Here is a 16164-nt window from a genome sequence, read left to right as displayed (position 1 = left end):
ATGGAATCACTCTTGTCTGAAAATCATACTTGGGCCCGCTTACATGGACAGTCTTCCCTTGTCCAAATATGTGCACACAATTATTTATTTATTTATTTATTTCAATGGAAATATGCACACTAAATAAGCACTGTAGAAGCTCTACTGTGGTGAAAACAAGAAGGTTAAAAATTGCAGGCCTGGCAACTCAAAATGTTATCAATTTTTGTATTTAATTCTAATTCTAGATATCTGATCATAATTTCATAGATGTCAGCAGCAATACAGAGGAGAGGAAATACAATATATTGTTTGCACCAGAATTAGGGATAGTGACAGTTCAGACCAATACTTTTAAGCTGGGCACTGTAGGATTTGCAGATCCTACTGTGTCTTAGGTTCTCCAACAACCACTGTAGGATCTGCAAATCAACAGTGTTTCCCTTTACCAAGATTTGGGTGAGATGGAGTTATTGGAGATGGCTGGTGCAGAGTTCCTTGGTGTCTGTAAGGTTAACCCTGTAATAACTGTTGATCTGACTCCCGACCAAACTATCAAATTTCCAGTGGTCTTCTCTTGCATTTGTCATTCCACTGCCACACACTTAGCTGGGCCAGCAGGAAGAGGATAAGGAGATTTGAGATGTGACAAACATGTTTTCTTCAGTAGTGCTACAGTGAGTCCATAACTAGGAAATTACTGGCTTGCTTCATAATTATCAAAATGACTGTGATTAATGTTAATTTAATACATGTCTCCATGAAGCTCTAGTGGTCCCTAGTTCAGTTTGTTATTAAGGCTGGATGATCATTTTTAAAATGTGCTGATTAATCACAATCATGATTTCTTCTAAATCCAGGAAAAGGTACCTTCTTCTCTGTATTTTTCATAAAATCTCTATTGGCAGAGTGTTCTACAGGAGTGGGCCAATGACTAAAAGTCTTGTTTTCTTCTTGTTGTAAATGAACCCCCATCAACTTGGGAATGACAAATAGCACTCCTGCAGACAATCTCAGTGAACAAGCTCGGCTATAAGGGTTCAGGTCATCCCTCAGGTACCCTGGACATAAGTTGTTCAAGGCTTTGTACATTAATACAAGAACCTTGAACTTGGCTTGGTAGTAAGCAGATATCTAGTGCAGCTGTTTTAACAATGTTGTCATGTGTCATCAGCCAGGCAGCTTTCTGCACTAGCTTGAGCTTCCAAATCAGACTCAAGGGTAGCCCAACATAGAAGGCATTACAGTAATCCAGACTTGAAGTTACCAACACATGGACTCTAGTGATCAGGCTATCCCTAGAACAGCTGTAGTTGGTACACTACACAGAGCTGGTAAAAGATGCTCCTAGTCACAGAGGACACTTAGACTTCTAGTGACAAAGGTGTATCCAGGAGTACAGAGGGAGTGCAACCCATCCAGAACATGCAACTTGCCAAGTTCCCAAAAATGGGAGTGATCCAAACAAAGAACCTCTGCATTCCCAGGATTCAAGCCCAGTTTATTGGCCATCATCCAGTCCACCTCTGTGGACATCATGCAAAGACAGACTTCTGGACAACATATTTAGAAATATCCCTATTTGGATTGCTCTGATGGGGTTCATATGACGATTTTTTTTATACTACAGTTTTTAATACTGATATATGTCAAAATTAGTTATACAATATTCTAAAGAAAACAATGAAAACATGTATTGAATATTCAATATATTTATTCTTTTTGAAAATATATAATCAACTCCTTAATCAGGTTATCAGAGTGACTTAGAAATAATTAATCAACGACAAAAAACAGATCAAGAGTTAAAAGCCTGAGAAAATAGATGAGACTTGAACACTTTGGTAAAGACAAAGTCAATACATGATTTGTTGGGGCTGTGTACAAAGTCCTGAGACAAATAGGACAAAAATTCAGGTGTCAAAGACATAAAGTATATATTTGCTTTTCATATTAATTTTAAAAAGAAATTTTTATCAGCAAGAACAGCATGGGTTAACTCAGCGGCCAAACACTGTGGGTCAGGTTGGATGGCCCAGAGTGATCCAGGGCTGTCAGGGGGCAAGCCATCAAGCTGGAAGACGAGCAGGCATCATTTAGTAAACCCCACAAAAGGCAAATATCTATTTGCCCATTGTCTGCACCATACCAGAAAAAGGAAGATGCCACCTGAATCTCTTTCTTGCCCAATGTAACCCAACTGTCCTTCTTTCCTGAAGACTTGCCCTGCAGGATTGCTCCCCTTGCTTGACAACATTTGAGCGACGGCAGCAATGCTGCTTTGCAATCAGAGAAACTTAATAAAGGTGCAGAATTGAACCCCAGTTCTCAGATGTAATGTCTCTCTCACCTGTCATCCTCCCAGCTCTGGATTATATTTTTTTACTCTGATTAAAAATTAGCCCCTTCCCAAACTAATTTGGGATGGGTTTCTGGGCTGGCTAAGGAAAGGTTGCTTTAATTAGGGGCTCTGGATTAGAGCCATAAAATTGGTTGGGGAAGAGGATTGTACACAGTGCAGTCACTTGTAACATTACTTCTATTCCGAGTCTTTTATTCTCTGACATCAATATGAGAAAGAAAGAAAAAATCATGGTTAAACTAAAGAACTATGCTAATTAATTCTCAGCTATCTGTGGAATTTGTTTTCATTTTTTCTCCACAATCTCATTTTCTTTCAAATATTATACAATTTTCAATGGCTGATTAGTTACAGAGCCTATATAGAAGAAGGGATAAAGCTCCCCAACACCAAGTTTTTTATAAGTGTGCAATTTCCTATGTCTGCAGACATCATAAAAAGATAAGCTTCCGGCTGATTTATCTAGGAATATTCCTAATTTTGTAAGCTTTCCATTCACTTTCAGGCGCGTCCATTGCTCTGTCCGAGCCCAATAATCTTTCCCATCATCACATCCTATGACCCAGTAGTCATTCTCAGGAGACAGGGTGATCTCCCCCTTTCTAGAAGCAGTTGCAGAGGAAACTCCCAAGTCCCAGGTTTTCTTCTGACCAATCTCCACTACCCAGTAATGTTTGCCTTCTGAAAATCCATGTTTTGCCAGAATGAATGTGCGGGAGTCAAACCGCTTCTCCCAGTCAGAAACCTGTGAAACAGTTCCTGTGTTCCAAACACTTTTGCCATCTTCGGACACTTTTAATTTTGGGTGAGCTGTCCTGGGGTCCAAGACTACATCAGCTGCAAAGGAAAGGAAAGGGCTGAACTCAAAATGCACAGACTGGAGGGTTGCTTTATGTGACTCTTTGAGGACACCAGCATCCCTTTGTGGGTTACACACACATCTGCTGCTACATGGCATTGTGACATATTATGGGAAATACAAATTTTGATCCAAGAGAATTAATCAAAGCTTGCTTCAAAAAGCAATTCAACCCATGTATGCACCAATGTAATTCTGCTGCAATCTTCAGCATACCTGCAGGCCCAGGCATTGTGTACCTCTGTCCCCAACCCTCCAGAAGAACTGAAGGACAACATAAACTCTTTGGGGAATATCAAAATTGGAAGGGAGTGAAGATCAGCATGATAACAAAATGGGGAATGAAGATCAGCATCAGACACAAGGAGGAGAGTGAAGATATTTTCCCCATGCTGAGCTTCACTCCCCTTTCATTGCAATGCCAAACTTTACTCCTCTCTCATCACCGCTTATCCCTCTTCCCTTTAAATAATCATCTGGAAAACCTCTATGAAACTAATCAGAATTGCAGATTATCACCAGTGCATTGGTTGTTATTTTGTGTTGCTTAAAAAACAACCCTATTTTTCATTTATCAAACCATGTGAATTTTTAAAAGTATTTGTTAGTCTCACCTTTGTGTAAGTGGGCAGCTAATATTTCTGTATGTAAAGAAACGAACAAAAACATTATGTGAGGAAGGATGACAACCATAGCTGAATTTTTAGAACATCTAGCAGTGAAGATGCAAATGTCCACATAATAATTGTTGGCATGGTAAGGTTACACAGACACTGCATTGCAGTATGGCAAAGGAAACAATTAAGAGGAAGAGGGTGAGACATTTAAGTTTCTATGGTTCTTGTAAATTGCACTTTTAAAAATAAAAAGGATAACCTTTTCATTCCCCGTGCCTCCTAAAGAATGTATTTTGTCCACAAATGTGCAAAACATTACATAAGACTCACCTTTAACCATCTCCAATTGTTCCTTTCCTGCTTCATATTGTTCTGCAAAGGAAAAAATATATATTTCTCAGATGAAGTACAAGTTTAAAACTAAAAACATGCTTCCCAATAAATCAGGAGTTTGAAATGTGTTTGTTTGACATAATGAGAAACATAGAATAAGTGAAATAGTAAGTTGACTGATTCACTGGTTGAAAGCTGAAAGACTTAATGAGATTTCTCATTCTGTTATCTTGAAATGGGAAAAAAGATTTATGCTCAGATAATGCCACCAAAAATGGTGGGCCATCTGGTGCAAGGCAGTCCACCTTTTCATACCAAGTGTCACAAGAGTTCTTCGATATGGTACCCATGGAATACACACTGCCTTGTCATATGGAGCAGGGGAGGCAAAATTTTCTGAATCTCAGTCTTTCTATTCTTGTGCTGTCTAAACCATCATTTGCATCCAGATTTCCCCTTGTGCCTCTTGGTTTCTAGTGCAGCCCTGCTAGATGTGTTGAACTACATTGCCACATATTATACAGGAACCATTAAACTTATGGGGCTCTGACTTGATCTCTATTATACAAAACAGCTAGATAGGCAAGCTATTAGTTTAGGCAATAAGGGTTTGCGTAGCCTGTGTATTATCTTGCATTAACTGTCAATTTTGGTAGCATTGCATAGCACCTCCACTCTCAAAGCCTTTTAATGGACTGTCAGTCCTTTGGGTTGTAAGAATCAAAACGTATTTGAATTTACATTGAGAATCATTAATCCAGTTAAGGTGTGAGGGGAACTTCTGAGTATGTCTTAAATACTATGTGAAATGTGTGTAAGTATTGAATATGCCTGATCTGTTCTTTAAATAGTAGTTGTGATGGAAGGAACCAGAACTGTGATGCATGAAGCAGAGCTTTAACTCATTTCTCTCCATATTGCACCCCGATGACAATAATCCTCCCCACACTGAAGCTGCTGGATGAAAGCTTTCATTAATGTTCAAGGAAGAAGCTTCCTTTCTGAATAGCGCCCCCCCCCCGATTGGGGGTGGGTAATTTCTTAAAGGGCTATAGCATGAGAAGCATTAATTTGGCACATACTTACTGACAAGGCTATTTTGGCAATGTGTGATTTAGAAGTTACCTTCTTTAGAAGTGGAAAAATAATGGGTGGTATTTAACTAAGTTTTCCTCGGAGCAGACACCTTGAAAAGAATGATCATGGCTATGCTAGGCAATTACTCTGAATAAAACTTAGTTTTACTTGAAGAGTAAGTTCCAAACTAAGAAAGGAGAGATTCACTTACCTGTTTTTGCCTTCATTTCTCCCTTTAGTTTTTCTAGAAAGGAGAACATATATGGTTTTATCTTAACAACAAATTTAAAAATCATGTTATGGCACCTGTAAATCTAATTTGCAATACATATTTCCTTACACACACACACAGAGAGAGAGAGAGAGACAGAGATAGAGAGAGATCCTTCTAGGATACCTAAGTAATATTGTTGTGAGGTTGGTGGTGGAGTTAGGCTGTATGATGCTCAAGCCCCTTCTAATTCCTGGTTCCAGCAAATGTTAAAATCTAATGAAGGATCCCATTGTTGAATTAGCCAGACAAGGACCATAATTGCCTATAAGTATAGATTGATAGCATAAGAAAGGAAGTTGCTCTGTGCCAAAGGGGAAATGGGTGGGCCGTCTCCCACACTTGGTTGGTAGTGAGAAGGACAATAGCAGACAAGAGCAGGAGTTGAGGTGTGTGAGAGAATTGGGCTAGAAGCAGGAAGAAGCCAGAGAGTCAGAGCCATGGCTGATTTCTGTTTGAATCCAAAGCTGTGGGAGAAGCATGGGAGAAGCAAAACATTCTGGGATGTTAATGCTATGAGCCCCTCCATCGTAGGCTCAGGTTGTATACCATATATCATAAAGACACCACAGTTTCCGCAGTCACTCATTCCAAGGAAACCAAACCCTGGGTAAGTGCCTGGAACCCCTGGAATCTCTCACAGCTCCAAGATTAGGGTGAGGTGCAACAATATTTTGTTTGAAAAGTTTTTGCTACTTACCATTTTCTGTCTTTAATTGTTCTGCAAGGTAAGATATATTTGCTTTTCATATGAATTTTAAAATGAAAATTTTATCAGCAAGAACAGCATGAGATTTGTGATATGTTTCTTTCACTACCAACTGATGGTTTAAAAGGTGGAATCTATTACAAGACTTACCATTGCCTTTCTTTAATTCTTCTGCAAAGAAATCAAAGGTTTCATGTGAGGTAGATATTTTGAAATAAGAAACCACGCATCCTAGCACAATCAGAGCCCAAGAAGAAGTAACAGAGGGAAGCCATGATTCAGTTATCTCACGTCTTACAAAACTTCATAGCAACTGTGAGCAATCACAGCAGGGAATGGAATATTTAATCGTTTTTCCTCCATACCATTTCCTGATGGAAGTCAAGGTTTATTCTTAGCTTTCTGACTGTGGTTTGTTTGAGTGAATCAAACCATGATGCCTGGTTTGGGCAAAACACAAAGACAAGATTGACTATAGTTCCCCCTCATTAATGGTGGTGGGAGGAGCAAAGTAGGAGTGATCTGTTTGCTAAATGAGTAAACCATTAACTGTGGCTTACTGTGACATGCAGATCCAGCCATTGAGTTTGCTATGTATTTATTTCACTGAGAGAAACATAGAAACAAATGTTACACTTTACTTTGATTGGGAGCAATTGTTTCTGCAAACCACATGCACACAAACACAGTGATTTTATTGGAATAAACAGTTTGTTTGTTTTCAAAAATAAAATGGCTGCATTAAATCATGGATTATGTTTGTCTTTCCTTTCTACACATCTTCTATTGCAATTGAAGTCTGCAAGGAGGGCCTGTCTCAGTGTTAACTACTGAATTGTATCATTGGCCACCCACTATAACCCAGTGCTTCCCTCTTCTTCTTCACCACATTGCCCTGCTCCCATCCTGAGTGGTACCATGTGCCACGACTTCCACAGGTGTCGTAATAAACACCCCTTCTTTAAGAGCCTTTACAAGTATACAAGCTTTCTAATACCCTCCTCTTCTGGTCATGGGGTGATTACTTCAGGTACAGGTGCTATTTGAACAGGCTATTGTTGAAGCTACCAGCATGAGTTTGACCAAACTGCGGGAGGCAGTGGAAGACAGGAGTGCCTGGCGTGCTCTGGTCCATGGGGTCACGAAGAGTCGGACACAACTAAATGACTAAAGAACAACAACAATTGTTGTTTTCCTTCAGCATTTTCTGCATTTGACCAGCTGAATCCAGCCTGTACCTGAATTAGCCTGTACCTAATTGATACACCTTTGACCGAAAAACCAAGTATGATACCAACACTAAGGTGGCTAATGTCAATTTGTTGCCAGTATAAACTTGTCCTCGCATTGATTCAGCCAGATGGAGTCACATTCCTTTAATCTTGAAATAACTCTGTTGGCTGACTATTCATTTCTGAGCTCAGCTGAAAGACTGATGCTTTAAGCCCTAAACAACTTGGGTTTCAAATATCTGAAGGAAAGCAACTTCCCATATCAGTTTCAAGCACTGTTCACTGTTACAAAATGCATCTCCTGCCACTTGGAAGAAAATCACTCCATAGTTTTCTGTGTCCTCGAATTGTAGTGGCTACAATTGAGAAAGGATTAGGTCTCTGCCTTGTCTCTGTTCATAATTGAACGTAGGGCAAAAACACTGCAAATATGTTTAGAAGTTACAAAAAAACCCCACAGTTAAACAAATGAGAACTTTAACTCACCTAGCTTTCTATAAAAACGCCAACTTACTATGAAGACGAAAGCTGAGAATAAATGAAAAGATTATCCTTTTTAGTTTAAAAAGTGCTGTTTACAAGACAAAGAACACTTAAATGTGGCTCTTTGCCCTGTTTCTTGGGTTTTCATTAACAGTACTAATAAAAATACAAAAAAATCTAGCAGACAATATGCATTATCATATGCATATGCACAGAAACAGGTACATACAACCATTCATATAACTGTATAAAAACATTTATGCACTAATAATTATAAAAGCATGTGTGGGGATAGACCGTGGGTAGACAAACTAAGGCCCAAGGGCCAGATCCGGCCCAATCACCTTCTGAATCCAGCCCGTGTTTTTACATGAGTAGAATGTGCCCTTTTATTTAAAATGCATCCCTGGGTTATTTGTGGGGCCTGCCTGGTGTTTTACATGAGCAGAATATGTGCTTTTATATAAAATGCATCTCTGGCTTATTTGTGGGGAATAGGAATTCGTTCATTTCCCCCACAAAATATAGTTTGCCCCCCCCCAGGTCTGAGGGACAGTGGAACGGCCCCCTGCTGAAAAAGTTTGCTGACCCCTGGGCTAGACTCTTTGTGCATAATTAATAAGGTTGTGCACTGCAATCAGCCATGTTTGGAACTGAATTGGGTCAGTTTCAGTGGAAGCCAAGTGTTGCTCAAGTCTGGGGGTTGGGTGGCCCTGAGGGATCCAGGGAGTAACCCAACAGGCAGAAAGGAAAGACAGGCATTGCGTGGGAAAGGGAGGCAATGAAAAGTGAGTAGACGGAACCTACCAGTCTAGCAGCAACTTCCCATTTTCCAGGCAGAAGGTGGGGCGGTGATGGTGGATGCCTTTTGATTTGGGGTGCAGGCTTTCACTCCCTACTTATCAATCCTGCCTGGCCACTACTTCTTCTTCCCAAAGCCCTACCCTGAAGCAGCATTTCACCTACTTCCAGAGGCCCTGGATTGGGGTGTGGGTGTGTACACGCGCACATGCAGCCCTGATAACTAATCTAGCTTTGAAAAAAAGACAATGCACAAGCAGCATAAACAGGCACATGATGCAAGAGATAGTCCAATAAGGGCAAAGCCAGAAGAGGTCAGAAGCCCCAAATTCTGTGTTTAAATCCATTAAAAATGGATTCCTCCTCCATCCTTATGCTTATCTTTTGATCCCTCACAGCGGTAACAGAAAGCGTCAAAGATTGGAGATAGTCATAGCCCTGTGGGCTTGTTCTGTCAAATAGAAAGGGGGGAAACCTATTTCTTACTTAAAGCAATAAATAGATTTGAAGACCGGCTGACACAATGAAAGGAAAGCACCACCTCTTATGTTTTGAGCTAGATAATTAAAAATATCTTAATAAATAGATACGTCACAGTTCATAACACTACATTTTAATGAATTTCATACCTACTCCATTCATGTAAGGAAACTTACCTAGGAAAGCAAAGCCACAGAACACCCAGACTTCAGCACTTTGGACAGGCACTTCTAAAAGACAAAAGCAGGCTTAATTAAATTACCCACCATTGCCTCACCAGAAGCAGAGTTTTCAGAGGCTCATACAAGCTCAGAGTTCATCTTGGAATGTGTCTTAGGTTTCTTCCTTCTAGAACTTACATGAAGCTTTGGCCCCTACATTTCTCTTTGGCCACATTCAAAAACACTATCCATATTGAGGAGCAGGGCAGATGTTCCATTGGGTGCCACAGAAGTCATACAAGGTGGTCTGAGAAGAAGTTATATTTTTTTTCTTCAGTTTTCCACTTTTAAAAATCAAGTCGTGGATTGAAAGTTTCCGGCACCTCTCAGGTGGGCTCCATTGCCATCATAAGAGAACAAGGAAAGCGTTCATGGTGAATCCAGAACCTCTTTTTCTGTCATTACCCCTTTGGAAACATCTCCTGAAGCCCTCACAGAAAAATGAGGTCCTCTACAGACTCATGGCCACACCAGGACATGATTGCGGTAGAAAACCACCAACAAAACTGGAATAGCATCACTAACAGGCAAAGAAAGAGGAGGAAGGAAACTTAAGTTGTTAAGATTTTAGATACTTGAGGTTTTAAATTTTGGAGGTTTCATTTAGGTTTTGAATTTTCTATAGTGTGCATTTTATTGCTGTGAACTGCTTTGAAACCTGAGATAGTGAAAAGCAGGATGTAATTTTTAAATAAATAAACAATTAAAAAAACCTCTCAGTCCTAAAAAGGAAGAAGTGTTTACTGCAACTCCAAATGCATTTGGGAGGGAAACTTTATCAAATGCACATTTTAGGAAATCAGTGGGTTACAGTTTGTGCTGAGCAGAAGAGAAGAATTATGGAAGTTCTTACCATCTAAGCCTTCATAATTACCTTCTATTGTCACCTCCACAATATCTTCTTTGTAGACATCATTACATGTTGTGGCACAAACATACTGGCCACTGTCTGCTAGTTGCACATTAAGAAGAGTCACTTCAAGGAGCCCATTCTTATAGTATCCTTTGCGAATGCCATTATCATCACTCTCTCTTGTGCTTTTTTCTTCAACCCTGTGCTGGCTTGTGCTGTTGTGGATGTACAATGTGTGATTTCTTGAGCCTTCCCACTTATATAATTGCACTTGCACCCTGGAAGATTTGCATCCTCTTACTTGGCAATGTAATATCACATCTTGTCCAATTCTGCCAATTTTAGGATTAACATTGGCAACAACTGAAACACCTACAAAGGCTGAAAAGGTAATAAGAAATATTATTGGACTTCATTTACCCCTCACCTCTTAGCAAATAAATGACTGAATAATGTATACTTCCAGCAAACTCTCTTGATCTAAATGGAACTGATTCTCAGGTGTGTGCAAAAATTGCCACTTGAGTCTAGAGCAAGTTCAGTTAAAAACAATGGACACACATTGGATTAATCATTGTAGGACTGTAAGTTCAAGCTGTAACCCTATCCACATCTACTTGGAAGTAAGCCTGATTGAAGTCAATGGTTGCTTTTGAGCAGACTGATACAGGATTGCACAATTCAAGAATAGGACCATTTATGCCAGATGCAAATATTGACCAGTAGACTATTGATGCAAAACTGTAGGATGTTCATAATCACACTGGTGTGATCATTTTTCACAAGCACACACGATTTTGGAATTATCAGTTATAACATACAACCCATAGTAAATACTCTTAAAATAGTGCTAGTTTGGCATTTAATCTTGACTATGACCAAAAGCAAGGCTTTGAAATTGCCTGCAAAGACCCCAGTTACTTTTCATGTGATCCCAGTTACTTCTCCTTCAAGCAAAGCAGGAAAAAGGTGTTATTACCAAACCCTTTTCCTTGATTCTTTCTTTCTTTCTGACATTGGTATTATTTACCTCTCACATCAAGCTTGTAGATTACCACTTTGTGCCACAAGTTAGAGTTCACCGAACATTCGTATCTCCCTGCATCTTCCTTCTGAATGTTATTTAGGTTCAGGGAAATATTTCCATCCCCAAGATTACTGTGTTTCAACACCTCTGCCTTTAGTTTGTACTTCTTCCTAAGCCATACTTGGCTCTTGGGTCCATTTGAATAAGGGCACCTAGCAATAAAGTTGTCTCCATAACAAACCGATGGGCAGGTATCCCAATAAAGCTGGTAAGAATAGATGGTCCTGCTCTTCCCAGGGCTTCTTTTTCTCCACTGCAGTTCCAGATGAGAGGGATAATAGGTCTCAATCATCTGGCATGGAAGACTGGCAATATCCCCAACAGTAACACTAATTAAACCTGGAAAACATTCATTTATGTTAATAACTCATACTTTACATACACTCACACAGTAGTTCATACTTGTGATAGCACAGCTTATTACAAATATACTAGGAAATGAGTGGATAATAGAGATGTATAAAGCTGAAGCTATCATTTCCCATAAACACAACATTTGGTAAAATTTTAAAATTTAACTTGGAAAATTTGCTGTTTGTTTCTGGGTCCAATTCAAGGTATTCACCTTAGTGTTTCAAACCTTACCTAACTTATGTCTCAAAGGCCACCTCCTTCTCTACAGACACTCTCTGGTGCTAAGAATGGTGTATAAAGTGGTATTGGTTATTCAACCACCACCAGACATTCAGGAGATGGCATAATTTGTGGGAGCCCCTAAGTTGTGGAGTTTCCTCCACACAGAGATGTATCTAGCATCTTCATTACACAGCTTCTGGGGAATGCTGAAGATGTACCTCTTTTGACACTTGAAATATATATATTTTAGAACCCATCATATTTCTCTGATAGTAAGTTATTTTAAACTATTTTTAACATGGTGTAACCCACCCTGGGTTTAACATGGTGTAACCCACCCTGAGTGAAGGGCCATAAAATAATAATAATGTGAAGTAGAAGAGGGTGGTCAGAGGTGATTGTATTAATGGCACAAGCAATTCCCATATTTCACAAATCACCCAGGGGGTGCCAGTCATATCAGCTGGAAAATCCCTCAGAACCATCTGCAACCCATTTGTATCCAGCAGTCTTTGAGGGTGGACCTTCGTAACAGGTCCCCTGCCTCTGCAGAAGGGGAAAAGGGTGCTGGAAGCCTAAATCTTGACCAGAAGTGATCCGGCCATGACAAGCAACTGATGTTCGTATCTCCCACTTCCACGTATCCCTCTTCCTGCCCAGTCCAGGAAACCAGATCCAGAGATTGTGGCTTGCCCCATGTGTTGGGCCAATGACAGGTTGGGACTACCCCTTGGTTGTCACAGCAGCCATGATTCTGAGCCACCCCAGAGTTAATGGCCTTGGCAAGGATGCTGAAGTCTCCCAGAACCAACAGTCTGGGACTACTCAGCAGAGCCTTTGAGACTAACCTTGCCAGCTCAGGTATGTAGACTGTTAGGCACTTAGATACTTTGTAAACCTGCAGAATTCCTAATCTGTACCAATTACCCAGTGCCAGGGACAAACAATCTAGGTTCCCAACCAAGTGGACAGAAAGTTTGGAGAAAGACAGAGAGAATTTTTCTAGAACTCTCCCCCCCCCAACTCTCAAGTCCCTTCTGAGACGTCTACCTAGTCTCAGTAATATAAACCAGGTCTCCACAAGTCATGGATTAGGGAGATAGCATTTAAGCCTTCGTAGTTACCTTCTACTGTCACCTCCACAATATCTTCTTTATAGACATCATCACACATCATGGAGCACACATACTGCCCACTGTTTGCTAGCTGCACCTGGAGGAGAGTCACTTCAAGGAATCCATTCTCATAGTATCCTTTGTGAGTGTTGTTCTCTTGAACACTTTCTTGAACGCTGTACTGCTGCTCTGTGCTATTGTGGATATACAAGGTTTGATTTTTGGAGCCTTCCCACTTATATAAGTGGACTTGTAGCCTGGAGGATGTGCAGCCTCCTACTTGGCAGCACAATATCACATCTTGTCCAACTTGGACAATTTCAGGGCTGACAGTTCCTTTAATATAAACAGCTGTAAGGAAATAAAAACAGCAACTTTGACTGATGGAATTAGTTTGAGGTCTATGTGATCTCAATACCAGCATAATAAAATGGTGTCGTCCTCATCCCCCATCCCCCCCGAAGTCCTGGTAGGTCAGAATTGCATTATTATGGGGAAACAATTTTGTGGAATGCTGTATATAAGAACTATAATGACAAATCAAGCAGTGTTTCTGGGGAGAGCAAAATGCTTCTTACCCTTCCTCCATATTCCAACAAAACTAATCATAGCGACACCAACCACAAAGATCGGCTTCACTAGTCTCTCCATTGTGGTGAGAAGTCCCTGGCAGCCATCCAGATCTCTGGCAGCATAAAAGGAAGGGGGGGGGGGAGAGTTGGTTAAACAATGCATGACTTTGCAATGTGTCCTGACTACTCAACACAAACCTATTATCATCTGTGAACAGAATAATTTTAAGAACTGGATTTCAGTTAACTGATAAACTTCCTCACAGAATGGGTGACAAATGTGGTATTTCCAGGTTCACTAGCATTTTTTTTTTTTTACAATTAAAAGCTGTGTTGCCTCCTTCCTCATCCTTAACCTCGATCTCGTTTTGAGTGTTTGTTCCCTCTTTTCCCACCCTGGGCAGCCCACAAGTTGCCCTTGCAGGTGGAGGTTAAGTGTCTGTTTATCGTCAGCATCAACTGCATCTCCATCATCAGCCAACTGCACAATCCTATGCATAAGGCTGCCTCTCCCTATAGGAATCAACCTGGACCCCACAATCATGATCTGAGGCCCTTCTTCGTGTTTCTCCCTGTGGAGAAGTCTGGCTGCCAGGGTCAGATAAGCAGACTCCAACAGGAAAGAAAAGGGAGTGATGGAGACCACAGAGGTCCTAAGCCAGGAAGATAAGAATTAACCCCAGGTAGCATGGGGGGGGGGCAGAGAAGAAAAGAGCTGGACACTGGACCCCATGTTCGCCCAGTGCCAACAGACAGTTGATCTTTCGTTATTGGATATGGCCCTCATCTGATGCTGGAGTCAGATGGCGGGTGAGTGAGGTGGGTCTGTTCAGCTGGCTGCTTCTTTCAATGAGGCAGCAGCAACAACAGCTACCCAGCAGCAGCCATGCAGTGGGAGCAGATGGCTAATAATAATAATAATAATAATAATAATAATAATAATAATAATAATAAATTGCATATCATTTGGGAATTTTTCATGATTAAAGCACTCTGAGAGATTTAACATATCTGACAGGGTGTGCAATTCCAAATGACTAAAAATATGACTCGAACGGATATTCACTGGATATTACAGTCATATTCAGAAATATTTTCAGGATGTTTTGAGTGCTTTATAAATAGCAGTATCAAATTACTTTTAAAAAGAGCAGAGAAGTTTTTGTCAAGCGTATTAGTAGATTTGTATATAGGAGACAGTAGTTTAATTCATCTTTGTAAAGGTTTAATTCTTCTCTGTAAAGATATCCACAGCTTTTCAAATCGTGCTGTGAGTCTCCTTCTCCCTCCCTCCCTCCCTCCCTCCCTCCCTCCCTCACACAAACACACCTTTGCCCCTAGCTTTATTAAAACATTAAAAATCACCTTGCCAAGTGTAATTAGTGAACAACTCTAAAAGTAGAGACAGACCAAGATAATCTTTCATAATAAAAAAGTAACATAAAAAAACAGTTTGCCATACCTGAAGACCTCTCCTACTTACAGTTAATTCTCAGAACTGGACAATATATTTTGCAAATGAATTGAAATATGAGCCAACAATCCATTCCTCTGATCCATATCCATATGGCTTCTTCCAAAAAATACCTTTAGACTTTTTCATTCATTGGATTAAAACAGCAACAACCTGTAATACTGATCAGGTGGTATCCAGTAGCATCAAATTTGAATAATGGCGGGCTTAGCTCTACTGTATATGTATAGGTGGCTGGAGTAGAAAGGATTGGCCCTCTTTCTACCACAAGAGCCAATCAGCAACAAGTCACTTTCCATGTCTTTGTCAAGATCTTCTTTGTACTACATGAAGCGAAAAGGTAAAAGGTACAGTAATATATCTGAAACCGATGAGTTGTCAATGACAAATACGACAGAGACTAGATTTCTAACTAATCGTCCCTTCACTGAATCTGAATAAAATGGTTACGACTGTGCCTCAGATGGGTGTGCCACCACAGAATTCAGAGGAGGAAAGCAAACAAGGAAGTATAATTCTCAACTGCCTGCTTATCCAACCTTTGCTCCCTTTCAATAATTAACTGTTACACACCCTTTCTTCCCTGGTAGTTTTATAACTAAAAGATATGGTTCCTTTATAGTTCAATAAATAAATTCTTCTCCTACCTTCTTGGCCTGTATCCCTCATTGGCATCTTAGCCAAGAGTCTCAGATCCTGTTTTCACCAACAGGGCTCTAAACTAAAGTTACCAGACATCCCCGTTTCCCGGGGACAGTCCCTGGATTTACAAATCAGTCCCCATACAAAATCCACTGAAGTTGAAAAGTATCTCCGGATTCATTGAAAAACATCTGGTAACCTTACTCTAAACATACTATCCTTAAGCAGAGTGCATACCATGCAACTGTCCTGTCTTAAGTGTGACATTTACAGGAGCCACCTTGGCTTCTGAATCCCAATCCTGGGTGTCCCATTTTGGCTCCCGTGCTCTGGCCACACCAGAACAAAAGACACACATGTTTTGCTCCTACACCGTGGCATGAGTCAGTTGGTTCACACCAGACCATGGGACCAAAAGACA

The 16164-nt window shown here is 40.4% G+C and overlaps 1 protein-coding gene across 5 annotated transcripts; it reads right to left on the bottom strand.

The window, feature by feature from the left end:
- Window positions 1–1675: 1675 nt before the first annotated feature.
- On the bottom strand, window positions 1676–15547 carry LOC310663325 (butyrophilin subfamily 1 member A1-like). Of its 5 annotated transcripts, XR_014504479.1 has the most exons (14): window positions 15090–15547; window positions 13634–13740; window positions 13065–13406; window positions 11308–11703; window positions 10299–10649; window positions 9380–9433; window positions 7926–7967; window positions 6358–6378; window positions 6199–6219; window positions 5439–5471; window positions 4148–4189; window positions 3815–3841; window positions 2517–3178; window positions 1676–2329 (listed from the first exon to the last, which is right to left on the bottom strand). XR_014504479.1 is itself a non-coding variant. In XM_083411091.1 (13 exons), exons 2-13 carry the CDS (start codon window positions 13704–13706, stop codon window positions 2664–2666), a joined length of 1926 nt encoding a protein of 641 aa, XP_083267217.1. In that variant the 5' UTR covers window positions 13707–13740; window positions 15111–15547; the 3' UTR covers window positions 1676–2663. The 5 variants fall into 5 exon arrangements, 4 of the variants coding, with proteins under 4 accessions (XP_083267217.1, XP_083267216.1, XP_083267218.1 ...); XM_083411091.1 differs by having other exon boundaries at window positions 1676–3178; window positions 10299–10658; window positions 15111–15547; XM_083411090.1 differs by having other exon boundaries at window positions 1676–3178; window positions 10278–10649; window positions 15111–15547.
- Window positions 15548–16164: the final 617 nt, after the last annotated feature.

Source organism: Podarcis tiliguerta, assembly GCF_965153285.1.
Source record: "Podarcis tiliguerta genome assembly, chromosome: 13".
NCBI classification, from domain to species: Eukaryota; Metazoa; Chordata; class Lepidosauria; order Squamata; family Lacertidae; genus Podarcis; species Podarcis tiliguerta.
The sequence above is the reverse complement of the archived record's forward strand: the minus strand, read 5'-3'. Positions and strand labels throughout refer to the sequence as shown.

Bases quoted from the DNA above. Each gene is read 5' to 3' on its own strand.
- LOC310663325 (XM_083411090.1), bottom strand. From the start codon at position 13,706: ATGGAGAGACTAGTGAAGCCGATCTTTGTGGTTGGTGTCGCTATGATT. The intron at 6,220-6,357 runs GTAAGTCTTGTA...CTTACCTTGCAG, and splicing joins AGAATTAAAGAAAGGCAATG to AACAATTAAAGACAGAAAAT. The intron at 5,472-6,198 runs GTAAGTAGCAAA...TCTCCTTTCTAG, and splicing joins ACAATTAAAGACAGAAAATG to AAAAACTAAAGGGAGAAATG.